The sequence below is a fragment of the Mesoplodon mirus genome, assembly GCF_964341445.2.
Source record: "Mesoplodon mirus genome assembly, chromosome: 7".
NCBI classification, from domain to species: domain Eukaryota; kingdom Metazoa; phylum Chordata; class Mammalia; order Artiodactyla; family Ziphiidae; genus Mesoplodon; species Mesoplodon mirus.
The window spans coordinates 1,641,579-1,651,783 of NC_138983.1; the positions used below are offsets into that span (position 1 = coordinate 1,641,579).

At 60.9% G+C, this 10,205-nt stretch overlaps 1 protein-coding gene across 1 annotated transcript; it reads left to right on the plus strand.

The window, feature by feature from the left end:
- Positions 1 to 1,933: 1,933 nt before the first annotated feature.
- On the plus strand, positions 1,934 to 9,816 carry TNNT3 (troponin T3, fast skeletal type). Its single transcript, XM_082628777.1, has 9 exons — positions 1,934 to 1,948; positions 4,584 to 4,629; positions 5,525 to 5,641; positions 5,740 to 5,817; positions 6,052 to 6,165; positions 6,249 to 6,358; positions 6,448 to 6,538; positions 8,209 to 8,249; positions 9,663 to 9,816. Exons 3-9 carry the CDS (start codon positions 5,558 to 5,560, stop codon positions 9,715 to 9,717), a joined length of 573 nt encoding a protein of 190 aa, XP_082484903.1. The 5' UTR covers positions 1,934 to 1,948; positions 4,584 to 4,629; positions 5,525 to 5,557; the 3' UTR covers positions 9,718 to 9,816.
- Positions 9,817 to 10,205: the final 389 nt, after the last annotated feature.

Here is a 10,205-nt window from a genome sequence, read left to right on the forward strand (position 1 = left end):
AGCACAGCCCCCAAAGCGAGGCCACCTGTAAGAGAAAGGGACGTGCCGGCCCTGAGGGTCGGGCAGTGAATGATGAGCCTTGCAGGAACCAGGGTCCAGGCAAGGGCTGTGGTGGTCACAAGGTCACCAGGTCACCCTGGAACCAGCCCTGAGGCCAACAGACAGACAGACAGGGGTGGGGATGCCAGGCCGCTGCCCGCTTGCCTGCTGCCTGGGGAGCTTTGCTGCATGGCACTTGGCCTCCCCCCATACCCTCCCAAAGCGCCATCTCCCTCAGTCTCCCCACGCTCATAGCCCCCCACCAGGGGCGGGGGGGGCAGTGACGTCAGGCCCACCTGAAAACTGAGTCGTGCCAGAGGGCTGGGGGCGCTATTTGTGGGAGTGGGGTTGGTTGCTAAGGAACCAAGTGATCTGTGAGCTGAGGGGGATGTGAGGGGAAACCCTGCCAAAAGCCCTCCCACCCCCAACAGGCCTGGGGCCAGGCCAAGTGCCGGGGGGCGTTGGCGGTTCAGACAGGCTGACGGCCAGGCGTCATTGCCACCAAAGGGCCCAGAGCAGGGACTGAAGGATGGGGCTAGGGTGCTGCCAGGCCCCCTGCAGATCCCGGGCTGCATCCAGGCCGGCCAGGACCTCCCCAGGGCCCGGGAAGGCAGGGAGGCTCAAATGAAGCAGCCCCCAACGTGAGGGCGGCTGGGTTAGCCTAGGCAGGTGGGCTCTCAGGTCTGAAGGCTGCAGCCTGGACAGGCCACCTGTCATAAGGCCAGTCCTGTGAGATGGCCCAGCCAGGCTCCGGAAGAGAAGCCTCTTAAGGGGCTGGGACAGGCTCCCTTGAGCGTCAGGAGCCCCCACCTTGGGGCCAAGATGACCCAGGGCCCCTCGGGGCTCTGCCTGAGCACCCTCGTCCCCTTGGGCTGGGACTGGAACCAGCCGTCTGAGGCCCCAAGAAGCTTTATTAACTGAGTTGTTCCAGACCCCCTCAGGTTTCAGCCCAACAAAACCCAGGCGTTCAGTCCCCAAAACCACTCACCCCCAGTGGAAAGACTCAAAGAAGCCAGCAGCCAGCACCCTCAGGCCCTCAGTGGCCTCTCCAGCCACAGCCAGCCTCCTGGGGTGGGGGCCGGGTCTCTCCCGGGGCATCCTGGCCGCACAGCTCCTCCAGCCCCTCCGCAGACACAAGTTCCCTGGCCTTCAGCTGGGGTCACAAACAGGGTGCAGGCCAACGCACACCCAGGGGAAGAGGGGTCGGGATGTGCCCCCTGGCTGGCGTTTGTCCTGGGCCCTCACCCGTGCCCCTGCTCGCACCCCCACTCACCCCTGCAGCCCTGCCGCTTTCTCTTGCATGTGCGCTTTCCTGAAGATGCCGAGGAGGAGTGGGAGGGCGAGGCAGGCAAGGGCCAGCCCCTGGCCGCACGCAGCTCGTCTGCACAGACCCGCAGACGCGCCTGTCCGCCTGTCTGTCCTCTTGCCCCGGCACCAGGCCCTCCAAAGGCCAGTCCTTGCTGCTTTGCTCTGCATCCGCCTCGGGACTTAACACTGCCTGACACCATGATGGGGTGGTCAGTGGGGAACAGCCAGCAGACCGGAGCCTGGGCAGGGGGATGCTCCCCCCACCCCCGGTCTTTGCCCCCCCACCCCCACCCCGCCATCTCTGGTCTTTCTCTCCTGCCTCTGCCCCCTGAGGATGCTCTATGTCTGGGCTCCGTTTTCCCTTCTCCCGCCAGTGTCCTGGGCCCCCGCACCCGAGCTCCCCACCTCAGACCCCACAGGGACCTCCGTGGGCCCAGAGTGGGGGCAAGACCCCCTTGTCCCTGGTGGGGTCTTTGCCCCCAGACTGAGGCCCCCAGGGACCCGTTGGCCGGAGTGTGCTGTCCATCTCACTTTGTCTCTCTCCCCTCTCCCCTCTCCCCATGTGGGTGCCCTGCTGACCAGAGGAGAAGCCAAGACTCAGGTGAGTGTGGGGTGGGCATGGATGGATGCCGGGTGGGCGGGGTGGGCCGGGTGAGGCCTGGAGCCCATGCTTGGAGGAGAAGCCTGGGTGGGCAGGCTGGACGGGGGCCGAGGCCACTTGGGGAACCAGGTGCCCCAGGGCTGGGCTCCGGGCCCCCCGAGGAAGGCAGCAAAGTGCATTAGGCTCTGGAGACCCAAATCCTTGAGAACAGCAGCCGCTTCTTTGCTCCTTGGTTTGGTGTTGAAGGTTCCAGATTTCTGATGAGGCACATCATGGGAATGGGGTCACTGGGGACGGCCCCCCACACACACAGGTGGGGGTCAGACCTCCCAGAGACGGGCAGAGATGGACTCTGGAAGTCCAGTCGGGCATGGTTCCACCCCGGATCATCCAATGTTGGCAAGGAGGGCTTCCTGCAGGAGGAGACAATGGACGGAGGGAGGACGGGGTGTAGGAAGCTGGGGAAGACAGGGCAGAGAGAGGGAGTCCCCCGCAGCTCCCTGTGCCCTCTCTGGTGCCCCTGTACCGGCCTGCTACTCCCCATCTCCCAGGGCCCTAGATGTGAAATAGGCATGAAAGTGGGGCAGTGGGAAGGAGGGTCTCACCCCTGAAACCCACTTGGGAACAAAACCTTGACCGGAGCCACGATCCCTCCCTTCACGGGGGCCTCGACCCTCTCTGGGGAACCATCTTCCTTGTTCGAAAGGACTTTCTTTCCCTCGTTTTGCCCACATGTCAGTGAGTGGTTCAGAGATGTTTTGTTTTAATCCGACTTTCCTAACTTTTCTGTCTCTGATAAGTACGTACGAACCCACGGCACTTTGCACATGCTTCATCCCCCTTATCCTTCAGAGGATTCATGCCTGCCTTTGCTCTGCACGGGATGGAATGTCAGCGCGTATGAGCACACGCCAAGTGTTCGCTCCCACTTAGGGGAGCCTTACGGACTCTCCAAAGAAGACTGGAAATATGCGAACGTATAGCCAGCACATTTCCGTCCGTTACACTTTATTTTTCAGCAGTTTTAAAGAAAGCTGCCGGGTCACAAGATATTTTCTAGTTTTAAAAAAATGTTTGTGTTTTCATTATGAAAATAAAACACCTCATTAAAGAAAATTTGGAAAATACGTAAAAGTCCAATGAAAAAAAATCATCTATAACTCTCCCACCCCGCCTGCCAGACTGCGGAAAAGGGTAGAAAGGAATAAAAAGGCTTGCTTCTTCCTGCTCCTTGTCCATGCATAGGGCTCGGAAAAAAAGACTGAAACCCTGAGCTGTTTTTCAAACATCGTCCTGTCTATACAGCCTTGGATTCTGCTTTTTTAAAATGCAGCGCTGTTTCTAAGTATTTTTCCATGTTTTTACATAGTCTTCTTAAATATTTTGAATGGCCACATAATATTCCATCAATTGAACAAACCATAATTTTCCTAACCATTCCTCTATTGCAGGATATTAAGGCTTTCCCCAATATTTTACTATCATAAATAACGCTGGGTGGAAAGCATTTTCTGTCTTTCGGGTTATTTCCCTAGGCCTCATTCCCAGAATGGAATTACTGGGTCAAAGAGTAGGAACGTTCTTAAGGCTTTTGATATCGTCTGCCAAACGGCTTCCACGAGGGCCGCCAGCGCGGTCTCCACGCCGCATGCCCGGGGACCGCGACGTGCCTGCACACGGAGCCTCTGACGGATGGATGAGAAACGGCCTCTCTGGGTTGTTTTCCTTCGCATTCCTTTGATGGCCTTTCCCTCGTGTGTTGACTGGTGGTCTTTCTTCTTGGGGATCTCTGCCCATTTATCTAACGGCGGGGGTGTCTCTGTGTTTTCTTAATCATCAGTTTGCATAAGGATATAAGTCTTCTCTGTATTTGCTGAAAAGATTTTTCTAGTCTGGTTTTTCTTTCCCCCCTTTTGCGTTGTGCCTTTTTCCATGTCCATAAGTTTTTCATTTGCATGGAGTTCCCGAGCAGGACCTTCCGAGCTTAAAAAATCCTCTCCTGCGCCGGCATCCCGGTCCATATTCAGTTCCACTTTCTTCTTTTTTGAAGAAATTGTTGTTGTTCTTGTTGATTGAACTCTTTGCTCCATCTGAAATGTACTCAGGAGAGGGTGGAGACCATGGCTGTTACAGCCGGCCGGATTCAGGGAGAGGTCTCATTTCTTCTTCGCACTGCTTTCTGCCCAGCCCCCTTTCCTCTGGGTCCCCAGAAAGAAAGATCAAAGAGGGGCCAGAGAAATGCAAAGGGTCATCCGAGACAGCCGTTCCTGACCACAGAGGCCAAAGGCCCTGGGAGGGTGTGCGGTGACCACCCTGCCTTCTGGTCTGACCTCGCCACATTTGTTTATTTGTTTGAGAAAGAAAGCAAGGCTACCCTTCCTGGACAGAGGGGGGTGAAACAGCTCTTGCGAGGTCCAGAAGTTGGCAAAACAGAGGGATGCTTGAAACCTCCTTGAAGGGTCAAGCCATTCTGGGGACAGTGAGTTATACATCTGATAAGAGCAAAGGTCAGGCAGTGTGCCCTCAGCCAGGCGCCAGGGTGAAGGGCGGGAGGGCCGGGCCAGGTTGGGTCAGGCCAACTGTCCTGGTGGGGTCCCCACTCGTCCCCACTCATGAGCCTCTCTCTCTTCTTCAGACTCACTGCTCCTAGGATCCCGGAAGGGGAGAAAGTAGACTTCGATGTAAGTTTCCGGGACCCAGATCAACACACTCTCCCCCCAGCCCCCAGCCTTCAGGCTCCAGGCTAAGCCTTTGGAGGTCACCTCCTCTAGAGCAGCCAGAGCTAAGGCTTCCTGGTTCCATGCAATTCTGCTTTAATTCATTCCTGGACCAGAAGAAAACTCCTCCAGTAATGGACACTTTTCTTCCCTCCTCCCCCACCCATCCATCCATCTGTGCATCCATCCATCTGTCCTTTCCTCCATCCATCTGTATCCTTCAGCCCTCCATTCATCAATCCGTCCATCCATTCACTCATCCATCCATTTATCTACCCATCAACCATCCACTCATCCAGATACTGACCCACTGATCTACACATCCATGCTTTCCTCCACCCACCCACCCACCTATCCATCCATCCATCCATCCTCCACCCACCCAACCATCTATCCATCCATCCATCCATCCATCCATTCATCCATCCACCCATCCACCCATCCATCTGTGCATCCACCCATCTGTCCTTTCCTCCATCCATCTGTATCCTTCATCCCTCCATTCATCTATCCGTCCATCCATTTATCTACCCATCACCATCATCCATCCACTCATCTACCCACTCATCCATTCACCCACCCATCCATCTGTGTATCCAACAGACTACCTCACTCCCCAATTTCCTCTCTGCCCGATCCACGCAGGGCATCTCTGGGCATGACAAGAGGGCCACGTCAGGGCCAGTCCATCCCAGGGGGGCTGACTGACCTCAGGGTCGCGCCCGGCCTGGACTCACCCGTGGGGAGGGCACCGCTCCTACCCTGTAGCTAAGGGAGCAGGCAGCCGCCGGCCCCCAGGAGGGCCAGGGAGCCCGAAGTTCCAGAGGAGGGCTGGGGGTGACGGGCCTGTTCCGCACAGGATATCCAGAAGAAGCGCCAGAACAAAGACCTCATGGAGCTGCAGGCCCTCATCGACAGCCACTTCGAGGCTCGAAAGAAGGAGGAAGAGGAACTGGTCGCGCTCAAGGAGAGGATCGTGAGTGCCGGCAGCTGTGGGCGGACGCGGGACCGGTGGGCGCGGTGGTGGGCCCAGGGTGGCCAGGCCGCAGTGACCCGGCCCTCGTCCGGCTGTAGGAGAAGCGCCGTGCGGAGAGAGCTGAACAGCAGAGGATCCGGGCTGAGAAGGAGAAGGAGCGCCAGACCCGGCTGGCGGTGAGGCCCCCCACCCCCAGCCCCCAGTCCGAGAAATGCCAGCCTCCCAGAACCCCCTTCTCCCGATGTTTCCCTTGACACCGGCCAAGGACTCGGGCCGGTGGCTAAGGTCCCGGCGCCCTGCAGGACCCCCGCGAGAGGGCTGACCCGACCAGGACCTGGACCTTCCAGAAGGTTCCAAGCCCAGGCAGTCCTCGATGCCTGCCCTGAGGTCTTGGGTTGGGGTCTCCGCAGGAGGAGAAGGCCCGGCGGGAGGAGGAGGACGCCAAGCGGAAGGCCGAGGACGACCTGAAGAAGAAGAAGGCCCTGTCCTCCATGGGCGTCACCTACAGCAGCTACCTGGCCAAGGTGAGCACGGCGCCTGCGGCCCGGGGGTCCCTGCCGCGCCCTCAGGCCGGCCGTGCCACGTCCCCACTGCCGTGTCCCCTCAGGCTGACCAGAAGAGAGGCAAGAAGCAGACGGCCCGGGAGATGAAGAAGAAAATCCTGGCCGAGCGGCGGAAGCCCCTCAACATCGACCACCTCAGCGAGGAGAAGCTCAAGTGAGGACGTCCCTCGGGGTGGGGGGTGCCCGGCCCCAGCCTCCCGGGGCTGACCTGCCAACCCTCCTTCTCTGCCACTCCCTCCCCAGGGACAAGGCCAAGGAGCTCTGGGAAACCCTGCACCAGCTGGAGACCAACAAGTTTGAGTACACGGAGAAGCTGAAGCATCAGAAATACGAAGTGAGTGAAACACCTCCGCCCTCACCTGCCAGCGGGCACCCCTGAGCACCCCCGAGTCCCCTCGGACCCCGACCGAGGTCCCTGTCCTGCTGGGGACCCTGCCTGGGTGTCCTCCAGGCCAGCCTCCCCACATCATTCTGGCTCCCAGGGCTGGCAGGAGGGAGCATTGGGGCAGAGTGCCCTCGGGGGGCTGGGGGGAGACCGTGGAAAGCCAGCGGTGTCCCAAGCCCACCAGGTTGGCACTAAGCTCCTCTGTGGTGGGGGTCCTCCCCAGTCCCCTCCCAGACCCCCAAGCTCAGAGCTAGGGAGGGGGCTGGGACAGTGCCCCTCTGTCGGGGTTTGGGCGCCAGGAGTTGCCTGAGAGGGGCTCACGACTCAGGACGGCAGCCCTGGGTGGACACCGTCCCTCGGAGTCTGGGCCTGGGGGTGGGGCTGGGGGCACCAGTCCCAGGGAAGGACCTGCTGCATGAAGCACAGACCCTTCTGGCCTCCAGGGTCCCGGGGGAGGACCTTCCACTCTCAGGGCACCTCTCCCAGCTTCCTCTACTGGCCCCTGAGACAGAGGGTGTGGGAGACCAGTACTGACAGACAGGCAAGTCCTGCTCCTTCTCAGGATCCCGGTGTCCTTGGGCGAGTTGCCTGGTCTTCCTGCGCCTCGATTTCCCCATCTCTAACTGGAGCAGGACCACGGCCCTCCCAGGCTGCCCCCAGGGGCATGTGTATCGTTGCTGGCCAGCAGGCAGGGCCAGGCGCTGGGGGCATCACTGCTCTCTGCTGATGCTCCCCTGGGAGGGCTGGCCTCGGAAATGGGCTTCAGAGAGAGCCCAGACTGGCCCTACTCACGTCCAGGAGGCTGAGCCAGGGACAAACTGCTTCCTGACAGACTGTGCATGGCCCACGGTGGGTCCCCGGGGGCTAAAAGAACCACAAGAGCCCTGGCCCAGAATAGCCCAGCGCACGGTGGGTGCCGAAGCCTCAACTACCCACCCAGCCCCCTAACCATCTCGGTCTCTCTAGATCATGAACGTCCGGGCCAGAGTGGAGATGCTGGCCAAGTTGTAAGTAGCCAGGGTCCACCCTGGACCAGGCTCGTAGCGTTCATGCACGGTGGGCCTCTCGCATGGCGAAAACCTGGGTCGTTGCAGGTGTCAGCGGCAGGGGGCACGGAGACCCCGGAGGCCTTCCTCTTCCCCTCCCGCCTTCCTCCTCCCCCCTGCCTGCCGCCTGGGGGCTGCTGAGGCTGAGCTGCTGTCTTGGCTGGCAGCGGGGGCCGGACCTTGCCTTCCCCCAGCCTCCCCCCGGGCAGTCGGCAGGAGAGAGCAGCTGGGTCGAGGAGTGAGAGGCCGCAGGGCTCTGAGCTTGGGCCCACCAGGTAGGGGCTCTGTTTGCAAGCCTCACCCGTGCCCCGTGCCCCCTGCCCCACACCCCGCAGAGGCTGGAAGGTAAGTGGCCAGCTCCTGGGCTGCTGTGTGACATAGCTCAGGTCTCCAGCTTGGGCCACCAAGAGTAGGTCAGAGGCACAAGCCCAAGGGTCCTCCAACCAAAGGAACCGGGACACAGTAAGAATGCCAAGACCTGCCAGGGCCGCGAAGGGGCCCACGGGGCAGGAGGCCACTACCCGGCCTGGCTCTGCTTGGACGTGGCAGGTAAGTCACATGTGTTGTTTGCAGATTACCAACCTCAGGAGCCGCATCGACCAGGCCCAGAAGCAGTGAGTAGCTCTGCCTGTCCCTTGCTCTGCACGGGGCACATGGCCCCACGGGTCAGCTGCCACTGCTGCGCCAGGGGCCCGGCCATTTTAGCCTGTGTCGGTGGCAGCCGGCCTTCAGCAGAGTAGTAACAGGACTAACCAGCCAGCCACTTGGGCCAGCATGTCGGGACCCTGCACCCCTGGACCCGCAGCCTTCTCTCAGCCCTAACCCCAGAGCTCAGAAAGATGGCAGGTTGGGGGAGGGCCGGCAGGAGCCCCCTGGGCAGCCTTCAGAGTGGCCTGGTGAAGCCAGACTGGGCTCCTGGACGTGCCAGCAGCGTGTCACTTCAAAGGTGACATGAGACCAGGAATCAGGGGGCCTGGGCTTTGTCACCAGCTCCTCCGTGGCCCTGGGTGAAATCACTGGTTCCTCAGGACGGTGAACCCTCGGGGTCCATGGGATCCTTTACAATAACTGCCGGGTAAGGCCTGAAGAGGGATTTTGTCCCAGAGCCTGGTGGCTGAGATGGGGCACGCCCCAAGGTGGGCAGTGGGGCTGGTGAAGGAGACACGCCCTCCTCCCTGCCTCTGTGCAGGGCAGGGGTTTTTGCAGGTCCCTTCGAGAGGGGGCCATTTGGCCAGGTGTGTGCACGAGCACGTGTGTGTGCGTGCATGTGCATGGCTGGGAGGGTTCTCAGGCTGTGGGCACAACCCCAGCACCAGGCCTTCTCCTGAAGCTTTGGGAGCTGCAGGGCCCATTCCAGCCCGAAGCTGTCCAAAAAAGAGCTCTGACCACCAGCCCGTCCTAACTCGGCACCCAGCTCACTCCCGGCTCACTGGCATGCAGAGGGCTCAGACAGATGGGGCGGGCTCCTGAGGACCACCCCCCCCTTGGGGTGGGACCTCCCGACCCCAGGGTCCAGTTCTAACTAGTGACTGAGGGGCCGAGGTTCTGGAACAAGACAGAGGCCTCCCTGCTGCCGAGTCCATCAGGCTGGGACTGCTGGCCTGGGGTGAAGGACCGCCCCAGGAGGCTGTGACTCAGAGGGCAGAGACTCTTTTCAGGACAAAGTAACTGGGAAGGTGGCAGCTTCCCACGCGGGCTTGGGTGTGCTTGACATAGGGCCCCAGAGTCTCCCTGCCGCCTGTGCCTCGAGCCCCTCGGGTGGGGAAGGGAGGGGGGAGGAGGGGGACCAGGCTCTCGCCAGCCCCCACTTAGCCTCACTGACTCCCTCTGCACAAAGCCGCCCAAACCTGGCTGGGCAGGTCCAGGTGAGCTACTGCTGCTGGACTGGAGCTGGGGGATGCGCTGGGGCTTCCAGACCCGGGCCGGACAGACCTGCCAGGGTCTGGGGTCTGCCAGGGGCCAGGGAAGGGGTTGGCCAGGGTCCCGGATACCCTCATGCTCAAGACCACCTTGCTTCCCATTTGTAGCAGCAAGAAGGCCGGGACTCCGGCCAAGGGCAAAGTCGGCGGGCGCTGGAAGTAAAACAGCCGAAGAGGTTCCCAGAGACAGAGACTCTCAGCCTGTGGGGCCCGCGTGGAGGCGTCTGGCCCCCAGGCGCCTCCTGTGTCTCTCTCTTCGCTGCCCCCGACCTCTGGGGTCTGTAAATAAAGCTATTAGCAGACTCCCCTCGGACAGGTGTGCCCTGGCTCGTGGATGGGGCCCTGGGGCGGGGGTGGCCCTTCTGCAGCTAGGGGGCCCACAGGACCCTGGGTACTCATCTTAGGGGTCAGCTCAGGAGACCGCGGGGCCATGGCTCTACTGTGCCGTGAGCGCTATGCCCCGGACGCCCACGGGCTCTGCCAGTGGCTTCCACTTCTGTCAACGGGCTTTCACCCCTAGAACCTTCTGTCTCCACTCCGAGAGCCCACACACTGCTCAGTTCTCCCCCCCAGCGCCCAGCCCCCCGGGTCAGCTCTGAAGCTGGTTTGGGGCAGTAGAGCTTGGCCTTTGCAGGGGGTCTGGGAGGCAGG